The sequence below is a fragment of the Pseudopipra pipra genome, chromosome 5 (assembly GCF_036250125.1).
Source record: "Pseudopipra pipra isolate bDixPip1 chromosome 5, bDixPip1.hap1, whole genome shotgun sequence".
Lineage (NCBI taxonomy): Eukaryota > Metazoa > Chordata > Aves > Passeriformes > Pipridae > Pseudopipra > Pseudopipra pipra.
In genome coordinates this window covers 53,001,896-53,018,073 of record NC_087553.1, presented here as the reverse complement: position 1 = coordinate 53,018,073, position 16,178 = coordinate 53,001,896, and the positions used below count along the sequence as shown (strand labels likewise).

The following is a 16,178-nucleotide window of genomic DNA, read 5'->3' as shown; positions in this document are numbered from 1 at the left end:
AAATTCTTTTTTTCTGCAAAACAAAAGTGGAGTGAACCTTACAGCAGTAAAAACCACACCTGCAATGAACCACAACAGGCCCGATGGCGTGGCGCTTTGCATGTGACGCCTTCCGCACAAAGGTGAGAACAGGCAATGTATATTCTGGAACACCCATGTCAGGCCACTGGGTATAATGGTACTGAGTTACTATACGTCCACTAGACCTCCCTTTCTGGGAACCCTGCAACAGAAAAATAATTCCATATGTAAGCAGCCCACATTGTCATAGTTTTATTTCCGTACCTGATAGTTGTTGAACTAGAACTGTCCCTGTTTAGCTAAAAGCATGCCACCTGGCTCTGAATATTCCAGCTTTCAAACAGAAGAGGAAGGGCTTATGCTTCTGTCCCATTAACTTGCCCACTGAAAAATGACCCGGCACTGTCCCTTAGAAAGTCACAGAGAAAGATTAAGAGCAATGGAGGGATAACAAACTACAGACGCTCTTAAGAGTCACCAGCTCTTTCTGCCACTCTGCTCCTCTGTTGGCTGAACAGAAGGAATAAGATTCACTTCACCCAGCTTTAGTGATCTACAAGGCAAATAGCCTTGTGTAGGCTGCTTTTCTAAGCTCCCTCCCTCAATGGCAACTCAGAGGCAGGGACGCGTTCAGAAAGTAGGTCATCTCATTCAAATATTGTTTCCTAAAATAGGCAGAATAAATTCATTGATAGTAAATGCTGCATGTTATGTATTAATTATACAGGGAAAGTGAGAGACTAAATGCCTCAGACATTTATTTGGCCAGAATAAATTTAGTTTTCAGAATCCCCCTCAAAGTAACCAACATCACAGTGCTGAGCTGAGAACATGCTGATTCTGATTACAATAAAACAAGGTCTGGATTCACCTGTCCTTAAAAAGGAAAATGGAGAGCTGAGGTAGATAATTCAATTCATACAAGATTTTCTTCCAGTTGCTCTCTTTCTGCAAATGTATCATCCTGCTCACCAGGCAGGCAAAGTCCACATCAGCTCTACAGTGATTTTCCCCTGATGGTCCTACATCACACCAGTACTACAGGCCAGTGTCTTTTCAGTTTGTTGATCTCGTCAAATTAACTGAAGTGGACAAGCAACTTGGCTAGCTGAGACCTACAGAACTAGGCTTTACATAGACAGCAGCAAAGAGCTGCCAACTTCCTTAAAAAGATTCTGAGCATCTTTTAACATTTCCTTTTGCCCACTTGTGTTTTCAGAATGCCACAAACCTTTTTGATTTTGGTGTTTCTAAGAGTAAAATTCCTCACAGTGTAATAGGCAAGTACATGAACACTCTTCTGAGTAACCAAGAAGTTCCCATATTCTTCACTGCCTTCGGCAGGCCAGTACTGGTCACATTTTCTCTGTTAGAAAGCAAATGAAAACCAGAGAAAAAGAAATGTCAAACTAGTAAACTGAAATGTTCCAATTTAAGTCAAGCATAGTCAAGCACAAAACCATATAAGGACTCTCAATATACCCAGTTTATAATAGACACAATCTTCTGTACAGAACAAATAACATTATTTTGTGTTGTAAAGAGAGATGGTTGTGCAAAGATGCTCTTTATTTGGAATACTCAAAAAAAGAGAGGTTTAAATCATACTATCAGAATTAAAAGGCTCTAATAGTGTGGAACTTGCCATTCTATAGGCACTCTAAAAACTAAAGAAACTAACATGATCTGTAGGAAAACCAGGAAGACATTCAAGTCAGTAGAATTGTATGTGGCTTTTGATTAGTTTATAGTATGGGCAGAGTATACATCTATATGATCAGCAAGGCTGAGAGTGAGCCTCTGTATGATCAGAATATAGAGTAGAGCGCTGTGATGTCCAGCGTTTTGGTTGGGTAGTCATATAGAAGAGTGCATGTTTATTGCATGCTGTTATAAATGAAGTGGTACTCTTGAGTGCAGCCCTTGTTCTGCAATTGCTGTCTGTATCATCTGATAGATGCTTTATAGGTTGTATGACAAGATTTACATTCATTTTAGGCATTGCTGCCAGTGTTTGGCAAGTGTGATGCAATGTCTCCTAATGTGATCCCAAGGTACTTCCATCACATGACCAGAGGAACACACACCTTGTGATGGGGTTTGACCTCACTTTGTCTCACTGGACAAACACGTATCTAGTCATGTAGTAGGAAAGCAACTGTGAGTCCAACGGGATGTTAACAGGGAGCTGCTAGTGAACATCCAGAAAAGTTCACCTGCACTATGTTCTTCTCCTTTCCAGGATCTTTCTCAGAAACCCTGAGAAAGAGAACTATGGCAAGCCAATTGCTAGCAAACGTGGCACAAGGTTCCACAGTCACTCATATATAAGAAAAGTCTTTTTTCAGTATAAGACTTTTTTTTTTTTAAGTTAAAACATGGTATTTTCAAAGAGTTATTGAATCTATTCTTAAGTTTCATTCTACAAATCCTCAGCTTTATACTTCTATAGCCAATCCTAGCACAAGCAACTACTACAAACTATTGCTCTTTGCTCAATAAATGCCTAAATCAGTTTTTTTAAAGAGAGTCAGGAGTTTGCTACAGGTAAATCTATCAACATCAGATAAATAAATAACAGACAAAGGTACTTATACCCTTCCTTTCTCAATGAGATTAGTTATCATCACAATAACTTCTACGTTATGTTCCCATATCATTCTCCAGAAATCTTCTGCTGTCGATTTTAGTGGCCCTTGAGCTGCAATGTAGGCTTTTGGCTTGTTGTAGCCCTAAATTGAAATATAACAAACGACACTTGTCAAATCACTGTCCATGAGCAAAAGGAGGTTGGGAGGAGTACATGACATTTTATATATCTATTTTTAAAGACTCACAAAAGCTTTTAAGCACTTTTAAATTTGTAACTATCCAAATCACAGAAACTCTGTGGTACCAGATGACATATGAATACAACTGCTATGTCAATGTTTATCATTCCAACAAATAGGATACACACATTCAAGTGCCCATGTTCTGGCAGAATGTTGACATGATAATGATTATGAGACATCTGTTACAATAGTGGTTTAAAAAATGAATCAAGACCATTAACATGTAAATAACTAGGTAATGAAAACTGGTAATGGTGCCTTGGTGAGGCTCTTAGCCAAATAGCATCTTCTCATGAGATTATCTCAGACAGAAGAATTAACCACTCAGATGAAAAATACTTCTAAAATGACTCAGTGACAGAACATTTTTTGTTTCAAAATGCCCTTAACTAAGCTGCAGCTGCTACAATATCAAGAAGGATTCAAAAAAGATTTGGAGTTTTACCTATGCTTTAACTTTCTAGGCTTAACTTGGACCATGAAAAATTTTTTTAATACAATCTGTAGCATTGTGATCCTTTTTAAAAATTAAATCTATTCATCTCCATAGATAATTTTCTTACAGAAAAGTCTAACAAATGAATAGGCCGGCAGATAGAAAAAGACACTTACATCGACGTAGTTGGCATTAATGTAATCAGTCAGTTTTCCATCCTTTTCTGCAAGCTGGGCTAATTTAACCCTAGTATGATCATCTGTAGTAAAACAAGGGAGAAAATAAGCAGTCTCTATAAGAATTATATTCTTTCTGCAAGAAATGCCCTTAAAAATACTGAAATATATTTTACAATACATAAGATTAATACAGGAACAATCACTCATGCAAACATCTTCTGCTTAGGTATGAATCAGATTCAAAATTCTAGTTGTAGAAAAATAAACTATTAATCCAAAGTTTGAAGGGATTCATAATTTAGTGGCCTGAACACCAGCACCTTGGGTCACTTTAGGCCCTGTGATGTATTTCCCCTACAGCCTCTATCTGCTACCTGTGGAGGTGTGTGGGTGTTTCCTAAGTCCTGTGTCATGACTGCCAAATCTGCAGAGTAGGATGTCTCAAATTGACAGCAGGCACCAGTATTGAGGCACAATAATTCCAAGTTAAAAGAGCGGACACCGGAGAACAATGGGACCTTGAAGAAACACTGGTCAGCTGAAGAACTTCAGCAGTGGCAACTTCAGGGCAAGCTGAAACTTTCTGCAGCCTGCACTGATTGTAAGAACTAGACTTGAGTCAGTTACAGAGGACAATTCTTGCTGCTTCAGCTGCACTAAGCTCCCTACGCACTGCCCTTTGCTAAAAAAGTTGCTGGGCTGGCACCTTTTGTACAGTCTGCTACAAACACAGTGGCAGAGGAGAATCCCTGACATTTTGTCCATCTAGAGGTATCTTTAGCAAGGTGGAATGGAATTTCTTGCTGCTGGTTTACATTGCCTTCTGCCAAATGCTGAACATAGATTTAATTTAGAGTTTCTTGTAATCAGAACAAAGTTGAAACGCTATAGAGAGTTAAAATGAATGTTTTGAGCCACCAAAATAATCGAAAACCCAGAGGCAAAAGCTTCAAAGAGAGATTAACAAAACTGAATAGATGTATTTCAGAGAAGAAAAATCTGGGAGTGATGCAATAGTGTGCTGGCTAATGAAGCTGTTCTATTCCACTGTTGCAGGGCACAATACAACATAAACCCAGTACATTTATGTTTATATGTGTCAGTAAACATATCCAGGGATTGTGTAGATCCTAGAGAGGATAAATCATCATTATTCTAGATCGAAGATGGATTAATTCTGGTAATCAAAACACAGCTTCTTTGGCTTTACAATGGCATTATAATGAAACCTCCCAACTTCCTTTGGGTCATTGCAGAAGACACAATTATGTCTTGAAAAACATGCTGTGATGGGGGGGAAACAGTTTTCCCCCCTGAAGTTATAAAATGGTAAAACCCCAGGGGGTGGTGACCCTTGAAGTTTTGAGGTTTTATCCAATGAGCGCTTCTGCAAAATATAAACATATCACAAGCAAACGGAAGAGAAGCTTAGTTGTAGTTGGTAGTAGAAGTGGTAGCCATGTTGTGAATGCCACGAGTAAAGGGGCTCGGAGCCCCTTGGGGCCTCTGGGCCCCCCCAGCCCCCGGGTGGGGGCTGCAGGGACTTGGAACAGCGTAATGCTGGGCTAAGTACCTGTGGCTCAAAGCTAAAAAAGTTTTCTTCACTGTGAGTGAGCAAAGACAGAGCAGCGGCAGAAGCAGCGTCCAGAGACTGTGGCTAAGAGCCAAAAGATAAGAAAGCAACAGTATGCAGCCAAGGAAGACACCGAGTTGTCTGAGAGAGCCGAGAGAGAGATAGAGGGGCAGAGAGAGAGGAAGTTGGGGTAAGAACTGAAATAAAAACCCCATATCCCTCTGAGACCTCCGAGAAAGGAGGGAGATGGACTTCGGCTTGAGAGGAGTCGTAGAGTGCTGCAGCACCAGAGAGAGAGGAGCTGAGAAGCTCAGGCATCCTGAAGCTGGACTGGGACGGCCAACGGAATGTGGAGGGGGTGACCTTGGCCCCCCTTGCTGCTGCTGACAAGCCTGGCAGCCTGAGACAGAGCACAGGAGCTCTGGTAGAACTCTTGAGGCAAAGGCTTTCAACTGAATGCTGCCCAAGATGTTCTGACTCAGGGGTGAACCCCCCTGAGGAAGGGACTTTCATGAAGATGCCCCTGCACTTCGTGATATGACCATGGTGAAGCGAGTTTTGTCCCTGCTACGCAGCCCACAGAGGAAGACCCTTGTTTGAAGACGGGTGGCCGAGGGGCTTGGATACCCCTCGTGTGTGCTGGCAGAGATCCAGCTGCTGCATGAGAAGAAGAGCGAAACAGATAAACCTGCTGCCTTAGAGACATTGCTGCTCTGAAGAAGGGATCTTTCCTTCTTCCCTCCTGGACTTTTATTTGGAGGGGAGAAGAGATTTGATCCATTGTAAATACTTATGTCATGGTAGAGACAATTAAGACTGTAAATAATGTATTGTAGTATTTATTTGTATAGTCATTGTAATATATTCCCTTTCCCCCATTTTGAGTCTTGTGTGGTTGTCTGGAAAAAAAACCATCTCACATTGAGTTGAGATGTGGGAGGGGGTTTGAAGATAGGGAATTGGATTTTTGAGGCTCTCAAACCATGACACATGCTCATTAAAGTAGAAGAATGTCAGAGGACTAACCTGAAGAGATGTGAAATCTCATGCTACTCCTCTCTAAGCATTTTGTTAAAGAGGAGCTGGAGAATCACAGAATCATAGAATCAACCGGGTTGGAAAAGACCTCCAAGATCATCGAGTCCAACCTTTGATCCAACACTGCCGTGGTTACTAGACCATGGCACTAAGTGCCACATCCAGTCTCATCTTAAATACCTCCAGGGACAGTGAATCCACCTCCCTGGGCAGCCCATTCCAAAGCCTGATTACTCTTGCTGTAAAAAATTTCTTCCTAATATACAATCTAAACCTCCCCTGGCACAGCTTAAGACCGTGTCTTCTTGTCCTACTGCTGGTTGCCTGGGAGAAGAGACCAGTGCCCACCTGGCTACAGCCTCTTTTCAGGTAGTTGTAGAGAGTGATGAGGTCTCCTCTGAGCCTCCTCTTCTCCAGGTTAAACAGCCACAGCTCCCTCAGCCTCTCCTCATAGGACTTGTGCTCGAGTCCTTTCACCAGCCTCATTGCTCTTCTCTGGATCTGCTCCAGCATCTCAATATCCTTCCTGAACTGAGGGGCCCAGAACCGGACACAGTACTCAAGGTGTGGCCTCACCAGTGCTGAGTACAGGGGAAGAATCACTTCCATGGACCTGTTGGCCACACTGCTCCTGATCCAGGCCAGGATGCCATTGGCCTTCTTGGCCACCTGGGCACACTGTTGGCTCATGTTCAGCTTCCTGTCAATCCAAACTCCCAGGTCCCTTTCTGCCTGGCTGCTCTCCAGACACTCTGTCCCCAGCCTGTAGCACTGCAGGGGGTTGTTGTGGCCAAAGTGCAGGACCCGGCACTTGGCCTTGTTGAACCTCATCCTGTTGGAATCAGACCATCTCTCCAGCTTGTCCAGGTACCCCGGCAGAGCCCTCCTGCCTTCCAGCAGATCAACACTCCCCCCCCAGCTTGGTGTTATCTGCAAATCTGCTAATGGTGGACTCAATCCCCTCATCCAGATCATCAATAAAGACATTAAATAGAACTGGACCCAACACTGATCCCTGGGGGACACCACTGGTGACTGGATGCAGCATCATTCCCCACCACTCTCTGGGCCCAGCCAGTTCCTAACCCAGCACAGAGTGCCCCTGTCCAAGCCATGGGCTGCCAGTTTTTCCAGGAGGATGCTATGGGAGATGATGCCAAAGGCTTTGCTGAAGTCCACACAGACCACATCCACAGCCTTCCCCTCATCCACCAGATGGGTCACCTGATCATAAAAGGAGATCAGGTTGGTGTGACAGGACCTGCCCTTCCTAAACCCATACTGGCTGGGTCTGATCCCTTGTCCATCCTGTAGGTGTTGTGGGATTTCATTTAGGATGATCTGCTCCATAACCTTGCCAGGCATTGAGGTCAGGCTGATGGGCCTGTAGTTTCCCGGGTCCTCCTTGCAGCCCTTTTTGTGGATCGGTGTGACATTTGCCAACTTCGAATCATCTGGGACCTCCCCAGTGAGCCAGGACTGTTGGTAGATGATGGAGAGTGGCTTGGTGAGCTCTTCCGCCAGCTCCTTCATCACCCTAGGATGGATCCCATCTGATCCCATAGATTTGTGAGGATTCAGATGGCTCAGCAGGTTGCTGACTGTTTCCTCCTGGATTACAGGGGGGCTATTCAGCTTCCTGTCTCTGTCTACCAGCTCCAGAGGCCACTTGTCCTGAGGACAACTTGTCTTACTGTTGAAAACTGAGGCAAAGAATGTGTTAAGGTACCTCAGCCTTTTCCTCATCTTTGGTGATTATGTTCCCCCCCACGTCCAATAAAGAATGGAGGTTATCCCTAACAGAAGTGGCTAGATTGAGTTCAAATTGTGCCTTTGTCTCTCTAATTTTCTTTCTACATGACCTAACTATATTCTTATACTCTTCAGGAGTAGCCAGCCCTTTTTTCCATAGTTGGTAAGCTCTCTTTTTTCCCCTAATTTCCTTCAAAATCTCCCTGTTCAGCCAGGCTGGCCATCTTCCCCACCGGCTTGCCTTTCAGCACACTGGGACAGCCTGCTCCTGTGCTTTCAAGACTTCCTTCTTGAAGCATGTCCATCCCTCCTGGACCCCTTTGTTTTCAAGGGCTGTTTCCCAAGGTACCCTCTGAACCAGTCTTCTGAGTAGGCCAAAATCTGCCCTCTGGAAGTCCAGGGTAGAAGTTTTATTGATGGCCCTCTTTGCATCCCTGAACATTGAAAACTCTATTATTTCATGGTCACTGTGCCCCAGATGGTCTCTGACTATCACATCTCCCACCAGCCCCTCTCTGTGAACAGCAGGTCTAGTGGGGCCCCATCCCTGGTAGGCTCATTTACCAACTGGTGCAGGAAATTATCTTCTATACACTCTAGGAATCTCCTAGACTGCCTCTTCTCTGCTTTCAGTGTAGAGGTATTTTTACTCCCTTCAAAAACATATAAACCTATACTTGTCTATAATTATTTCTTAAACAAAACACCAAATGATGCCTTTACTTACAAGCAACAATGTTTATGTATCGATTCTTGTTCTTGTTGTCAGGGTGATTAGAGCTGTCTGATGTAATACCTAGATCTACAGTACAGCTCTGGATTTCCTGAAAAAAAATTATGTTATATTTTAGTAAGTATTAAGATTCATAAAATGTCTTAAAATACAGTAAGTAATCATGAAAAGAACCACAACCTTATACCCAATTATCTATGATATTTTACAACTACTTCATTGCTAAAAAAAAAAATGCAGTGAAATAATTCCTTACCTGATAAAACTCTTTCAGTGTCTAATGAGGGAATGAATGCAAAAAAAGTAAAAAAAATCAAATTCCACAGCACAGAACAAATGGATAAGTGTTTATATAAATTACAATTACTATATGGAAAACAGTTATGGTCATGCAATATATATCTCCATAATAACAACAAAACTGAATATTTTTACATAACTCCTAAAGGAAACGAGGTAATTTTCCAGTTAAAATGCTGGCATCTGTTTTCCTATCTTTAGCTTTAATGTTAGACCTTAGGCCAGTGAAAGCTTATACATATGAGTAACATCACAGACTTTAGCCAGATTATCTATATCTTTAACTTTCACTGGATTTTTTTCTTGGTCCTTATAAGTGCATTAGTTTCTCTGTGGAATACTTTTGCTCTCTTCGCATTCAGCTGCAAAACCTTCACTGAAGCAGGACTGTGTGCCACTCTGTCAGCCTCATGGCACTCCGGTGAAGGACAGAGTTACAGCCCTCACTCAGGTTGCCAGCAGTCTCACAATGAAGCCGACAATGTTATAGAGAGAAAGGCTTGAAAAGACAGGCACAAAGTCTGCAAGACTCACAAAATTATTTTATTTTATTTATTACTTTAGATGACAGGAAACTCAAGCATTTATAAGGTCCACATTGTTAAGTAGGAAATAAGTAGTCATTGCTAAAAGTACTATAAATAAGGTTTCCCAACACTTTTGATAATTCCTTTTAATATAAATCACCTTCACCTATTTAAATATAGATATGAAAAATGGTTACAAGTATAAAAATTAGATTTTAAATCAGTTGTTTTATAGTAATATAAAAAAAAATTAAAAAAAAACCAAAACCTGAACGACCCCTGTTCTCTTCAAATGTATGTTAACTCTGCAAAGACAATGACTGTATTTCAGTTTTTCCCAATCTTCTAAGTTCTCCATCAGTACAGAAAAGAACAGGACACTAATTCTGGAGTACTCTGTAAAGTCAAGAAGGATCTCCAAGACAGTTAAGATTAGCATGAAATACTCCAGATAGGGCAGCTGTAGTTCAGTGAGGTGTAGCATATTTGGTCTTTGGATCACTGCTGTAATTTAGGAAAAGTACAATTGTAGGAAAAGATCAATTTAAGACAAACAGTCTGATTTCTGTATTGCTGTACTCACTAATGGTGAAAGAGCTTTGGAACCATTGTATTTACACACTGTCCTTCAACATCTGCTCTTACTAATAGCCAGTCTGGCTGGAGTCCAGTCCCGCCAGTGCATATGCACATGTGTAATATATGAATATTGAACTGGACATTCACAAGTATTTACAAGTTTGGTCCAACAATCAAATGGATGTTCTGAATGTTAAATGAATTGAAGAAGAAATGTTGATGAAGTAGGTTATGTGAAGGACATGGAATTTTTGGTCCATTAGATCACAATACATTGGCTGGAGAAACAAAAGCAAAATCAAATGATGCAAAACTATGAATTGTTTACTTTCATTATTGTTTTTGCAGCAGGAATATTACAATCATATTTAAATTAATATAGATCAATTAAAAAATTTTTTTCCATCCCAACTGACTGATTTGCTTAGAAATCTCTTGCAAAAAATGTTAATATCTTTAATTAAAGTATTTGGGGTTTTAATGTTTATGTGAATTAAGTAAGAACATATCTATCTTTAAATTGATTGCAATACACACGAATGTGAAAAAAAGATGAAGTTCATTAGTTACATATGGTGATAATAACATTATATGATTAGAGCATATGTTTCAACATTTTGAAATACCTTTTATGAACTATATACTTTGGGAAAGGAACTGTAAATCTTTTACTACCACATATGAAGACTACATTAGCTCCCCTGTTAATCAGAAGTCTTGCCACGTGTACTCATTATTACTTCCATTTTATTTTCCCTGTAAATGGAGCAAGCAAATGTGGGTAGCTTCTGCAAAATTAAATTTTCATTAGTATTGGCAAAGCTTTAGATCTACCACTGTATCTGATAAGTCATATACATTGCATTATCTTTGCACAGTTTATTCACACAATCATTTAGTATTTTATCACAGTAATAAATATTGCCATTTTCATTCCAGTCCTGTTAGCTTTTATAAATCTCCCTAGTCTTTATGCATGAACTCCTTACTGGGCTCACAGCACTTGTATTTACATGCATTCCTGAAATTGGTGCCCAAGTCAGAATGTAATCCCCTGTTTTTTGTTTCCAGGCAATTAAACTTAACATTATCTGTATGTACTAAGAACAAAGACGACGTCATAGAGCCATACCTCAAATTCTTCAGAAAAACCATTACTTGCATGTAAATCTGCAACATGTTTTGGAAAATGCTTTATTGGAATTGCTCCAACATCATCTTAGGGGTGGGAAAAGACAAAAAATATATTTATGAAGAATAAAAAGCTAGTGACATATAAAGAAGTTTATATGTAGGCAATCCACACAACATCCTGAAATAAAATTTTGGCATGAACTTTGGATATACAACTCCCACAAAAATTAAACATTCTTTAACATCATTAACATTTCTAAAATAGTTATCTAACACTTGTACGTTTCTAAACAATTATTTAGGAAGATCTTGCTCTGTCTTTAAGCCCCCCAAATCAAGGTGCTGATTCTGCAAGACGCTGAGCTTGTCTGTAAATAGAAGAACACACAGAATTCCCTGTGAAGTCAAGGAGAAATGGGAAGATTATCTGTTTGCTACAAGATGTTCAAAGGGAGAATGTAGGAGCACAGCTCTGAATAATACTGATAAAGCAAGAATGAATGATTCGGCAGAGTTGTGTGGGTGTTTTATGCTGATTAGTGTTGCACTGGAATTCTGATCCAGTATATGGACTGGCCGCATAGTCCCAAGCCTACTAAATTAAAGCAGCATTATACCAGTAGTTTAATATTAACTGACATGTTGCATGTTTGCATTGGTATCCAAAGGAATCATTTTTTTAATCTTTTACTGCATCAGCGACTACTTCCAGTCCAGAATTTCCCCCCCATTCTCCTCATGATTCTACAATTATTTATGAATAATAAGTCTGATCCTGGCAGTACTGACTGCAAATTTTCATACCAGGTCTTGTATTTCAAGATTTCAGTGAAAGATTTATGTTTAAGACTTTCTGGATACTCACAAAGAAAAGATCTACATTCTCAAGGAATAACCGTGATTCATGTAACTTTGGGGTTCTGATACTGAGCCTGAATTTTCCATCTGATATTTATATTTCAGGACATCTTCATTTTACTTTATACAAATATAGAAAAACACTCTTGTGTAGAACATTCATCAGAGATCATGCCAAAAATCTTTGGGACTTTTAATCTTCTCTTTCCTGCAAAGATGCCACGCAAACAAAGTCATCTGCTTGTTAATTATCTGTTAAAAGAGGATATTCTTTCACAGAGTGTTGGTTCTGAAGAATAATTTTGTTGTTTTGTTTTTTTGGTTTTTTTTTAAAGCCTTTCATGGACTAAAAATATGTTTATTTCACAATCTGTAATTTCATCACTATTTCATATGAGAACAAAACATCAAAAACATTAAACAAGGACCTGTTATTTACATCAACCAATGTTCAGCATTTAGCCCACCTAATAATTTTAGCTTTCAGTTACCAAGAATTTTTTGATTTGTAGTAAGATCTATCTGGTCTTCTACTTACATGACTGGACCCTAATAAAAAAGTTAATTTTTCCAGTCAAGCCTAAGAGAAGCTGAACAACCATGTAACATTATCTTCACACTTCAGAGATAAAATCTGGTATAAAGTGTTTATCCTAAAGATATGTAAATGCAGAACCAGAAGGGTAGGCAAATGACCCTAAGAGTGAGGACAACATGGGAGAAAGAGATCTCAGGTTTTATTTCATTGCCAGAGCTAATCTCCCAACTCAATCACTTCTGAACCAGGAATGTATTTTATATCTGGATGGCAGATACCACTTCAAACTACTTAGAGTTTGATAGTGGGTCCAAATACTACCCTGTAATTGATTATTATTTGAATGCATCTTTGAATTGTTCTGCAAAGTGCCATGGCATTTTCTGTGAATAACTGATCTCCTCTCTCTGCCAATGAAACCCTTCAAAAGAAAGACTTAATATATAATGAGATCTGTGGAGTGTGCTTTTGGTCATATCCATAGGAATTAAACTTAGCAGTTACAAAATGCTCTTCCTGCCTACACTCTTTGAAGGTATTATGTCGTAGTTAAACTCAATTGTAAAATTACACTGCTGCAACACTTGTACAATAGAGAAAACTCAAAACCTGCTCACTTGACATCTGTTGCATGCAAAATAAAATGAACTATTTCCTCGGTGCTTGCAGCTTTTTCCATAAAATGTTTTATGTATCTTCAGTCACTTGGCAAAACTTTTTTCTTTAATATTTATCAGCATTTCAGAAGGAAAACCTCCAGCTTCAAAACACATATTTTAGGAACTCAGAACTCATTTAGTAAAAGGTTATGCAACTCCTAACATTGGCAATCAATACAAAAGGCATTTAAAGATAATTTAAAGATGTCTACAATTCAGTTACAATAGAAGCCTAATGTTTGGGATTTATTTAATTAAGTGTGTTTACTAGTTATCTACCCAAGGGCTGATTTTCTTCCCTTATTCATTCCATGGGAATATATCACCTTGTGTAATAACAGTTTGTAAAAACATTACTTGTGGAACAAGATATCCTTGTCTCACAGGTGAAAATGTGGCTTAGGATCTTCTTCAGAATTAATCTATTTAGAGTACTTTCATTCTACACAGATTGAAAAAGCTGGGAGGGCTGCATGTGCTCCTCTGATACCCTTTCAGGAGAAAGGAAAAGACAGAATTTCTCCAAATAAATGTGGTGGATATAGAACCAGAAGACACCAATAAGGTTCTGAACTTCTGTACCATTTTTATGAAAGGATCCCAGAGAACTTTACCATAGTAACTATTCTGGTAAAATACATAAGTTTAAGAACACATAATTGAAATGAAATGCAGAGAGATGAGACATATGCTCATCTTGCTGGTAAAAAGAATAGGAAATGTTCTATACAATGGTGACAAACCCAATTAAAGGCAGAAATATAGCAGAATATGTTGCTCCATCTTGAGACAGTGAACTAGAGCTATTTAGCATAGCTCAGATGGCTACACTAGCAGCAGCCACTCCAGCGAGGTTACACCTCAAATGGCTAGAAGGCACACCGTATCTTTGAGACAACTCTGTAAGGTGAAAATATTTCTCTTCTTTGTTACCTACAGGAGAGAGTATTAGGAACACTAGTCTCTGCCGACATCAAGTGCACCTGTGTTTACATAGATTTGTACAAGAGGCTACAAATCTCTGGTTTACAGATGTTACAGTACGTGAAGAATTCATATTGACACATACAAAACAGTATCTTCCGACAGCTAACACCAATCCACAGAGTAGTTGTCAGAAATACCTGAGACTGGGAAGATTGGAGCTGGGGGAGCAGAAATCACTCGAGGTGATGTATTATCTTCTAAATAAAAGTGAGCAGTCTGGAAACATTTCCTGGAGGGGAAGAAACATAAATAAATATTGCAAAACAAACAAACAAACCAAACAAAAACCCCCAACAAAACATTATCTAAGATCTTTGGGAATTCTGGCATTATTGAGTCAGAAAGAAAAATCTTGGTTTTGAAAACCATTTTTCATTGAGTGTCAAATATTACTGCTACAATATAAATATTCCCCCAGTACACCACCAAATTATACATACAACTTGACAATACATTACCTCAGGATAATACATAGTTCATTCAACTGTACCTATACCAGAGGCAGAGGATAGAGCACGCATCAGACATAGTGACAGCTGAAAGAGGAACTCTGCATCAGAAGCTACTGTAGATGCTGTGCAATTCCAAGTACAAAAAATGCTACTGTCTTCCTGGCTTATTCAAATTCCCACACACAATTACTGTTCCCTTTTACGTGATTATGCTAGCCTGAAGATGGAGCAGTGTATGAGATCAGTCGTGGTAACTCATTGATAGATCCTACTGCAGATATGGAAATGCAGTAAAAGACAACGTGCCCTGTAACAGCTTAACAGTGGCTCTAGAACTACTATGACTGGGGCTAAACATTATTTTCATAATGTAATCGCAACACTGAGGGAACTTTAAACAAGGAGGACTTCCCAAAGTTGACAGACAGAAACAGGGGAATTTCTAACTCCAGGAGATGCCGGCTTTGTTGCAAAAACATTGAAGTATGAATACAAATGGAATCAACTTCAACTATGACCCACAATGTTATTTGTATCTGTGCTGTAATCCAGATGCGAAGATAATAGGAATAGCATCTGTTAACAGTCCAAGCTATTCAAGGGAATGAGTAATCAACTGCTGCTGTAAGCTTTGCAAAGCCTCTTTAATTAAAAAATCTCCATATGATTAGACATACTAATAACAATCTTTACTTTGGGTCACTTAATCTTTTTGAAATATTATTCACTAATCATTAAATTTAAAAAGAAATATATGCATAACAAAAATATTAATCTCATTTTATATTTGTGAGATTCTGCTTCTTCAAAGCTGAAGCTGTTGTATGATTGCTACTTTGTGTAATCATTGTGATTTTTAATTCTGTACCATTCCTATATCATTGCAGTGATATAACTGTTATAAAAAACCATAAATTTTGAAGATACTTTGAAAAATAGATAGGGAATATGTGGCTGTTGTAATCCTTTTCAGAACATTAATGAAGATAATAAAGACTTTGGTAAATTTATTTGAATTAAGCCTCTGGGAAACATGCCCATAATCTCGGAATTTGTTGGGAATTTTCGATCTGTGTACAATATGGATTCTCTTAAAACACAAGAAGTGGGCAGCTACATCAAAGGGAAAACTGTGGCACACAAAACAGTTCTGGTGATTCACAGGACAAATTAATTTGAAACTAGAATCCTCTCAAAGCATATTTGTGATGTTTACAGAGAAGCTTTGGCTTTGCACGAGAAGTTTGGAGCAATGCTATCTGTTACCTAGCTGGTTTTACTTAAAAAATGGCAATTTTGGATGCAGACCAAGAACACATTCAGGATGTGCCTGGGAACACCTTTCTAATTTTTAAAGAGTCTACCACCTTACAGTTAGTTAGTGGCTGGTGAGGTGAGAGAGGCTGTCTCACTGACAGCATAAGACTCAAGAGTTAGTCTCAGGACTGCGTGTGAATGTCCAAAATGTAGGCAAGTGCCAAAGTACTTTAAATCATCAAACACTTTGGAAAGTCCGGCTCTGCCTGCTGGGCACAGCGAATGCTGTACTATGCTTATCAAAAATAGCACCAACCAAAC

At 39.3% G+C, this 16,178-nt stretch overlaps 1 protein-coding gene across 6 annotated transcripts in view; it reads right to left on the bottom strand.

Moving 5' to 3' along the window:
• The window catches only part of PTPRZ1 (protein tyrosine phosphatase receptor type Z1), a 110,082-nt gene that overhangs the window by 11,087 nt on the left and 82,817 nt on the right, over nt 1-16,178 (bottom strand). For 3 of the 6 annotated variants that reach the window (XM_064656114.1, XM_064656116.1, XM_064656118.1), the window contains 8 exons: nt 14,286-14,377; nt 11,105-11,190; nt 8,823-8,843; nt 8,561-8,657; nt 3,468-3,550; nt 2,619-2,753; nt 1,253-1,387; nt 60-223 (listed from right to left, as the gene is read on the bottom strand). In XM_064656114.1, coding sequence (XP_064512184.1) covers nt 60-223; nt 1,253-1,387; nt 2,619-2,753; nt 3,468-3,550; nt 8,561-8,657; nt 8,823-8,843; nt 11,105-11,190; nt 14,286-14,377 — 813 coding nt within the window. The remainder of the gene's footprint in view (nt 1-59; nt 224-1,252; nt 1,388-2,618; nt 2,754-3,467; nt 3,551-8,560; nt 8,658-8,822; nt 8,844-11,104; nt 11,191-14,285; nt 14,378-16,178) is intronic. The other 3 variants (XM_064656115.1, XM_064656117.1, XM_064656119.1) reach the window with 1 other exon arrangement.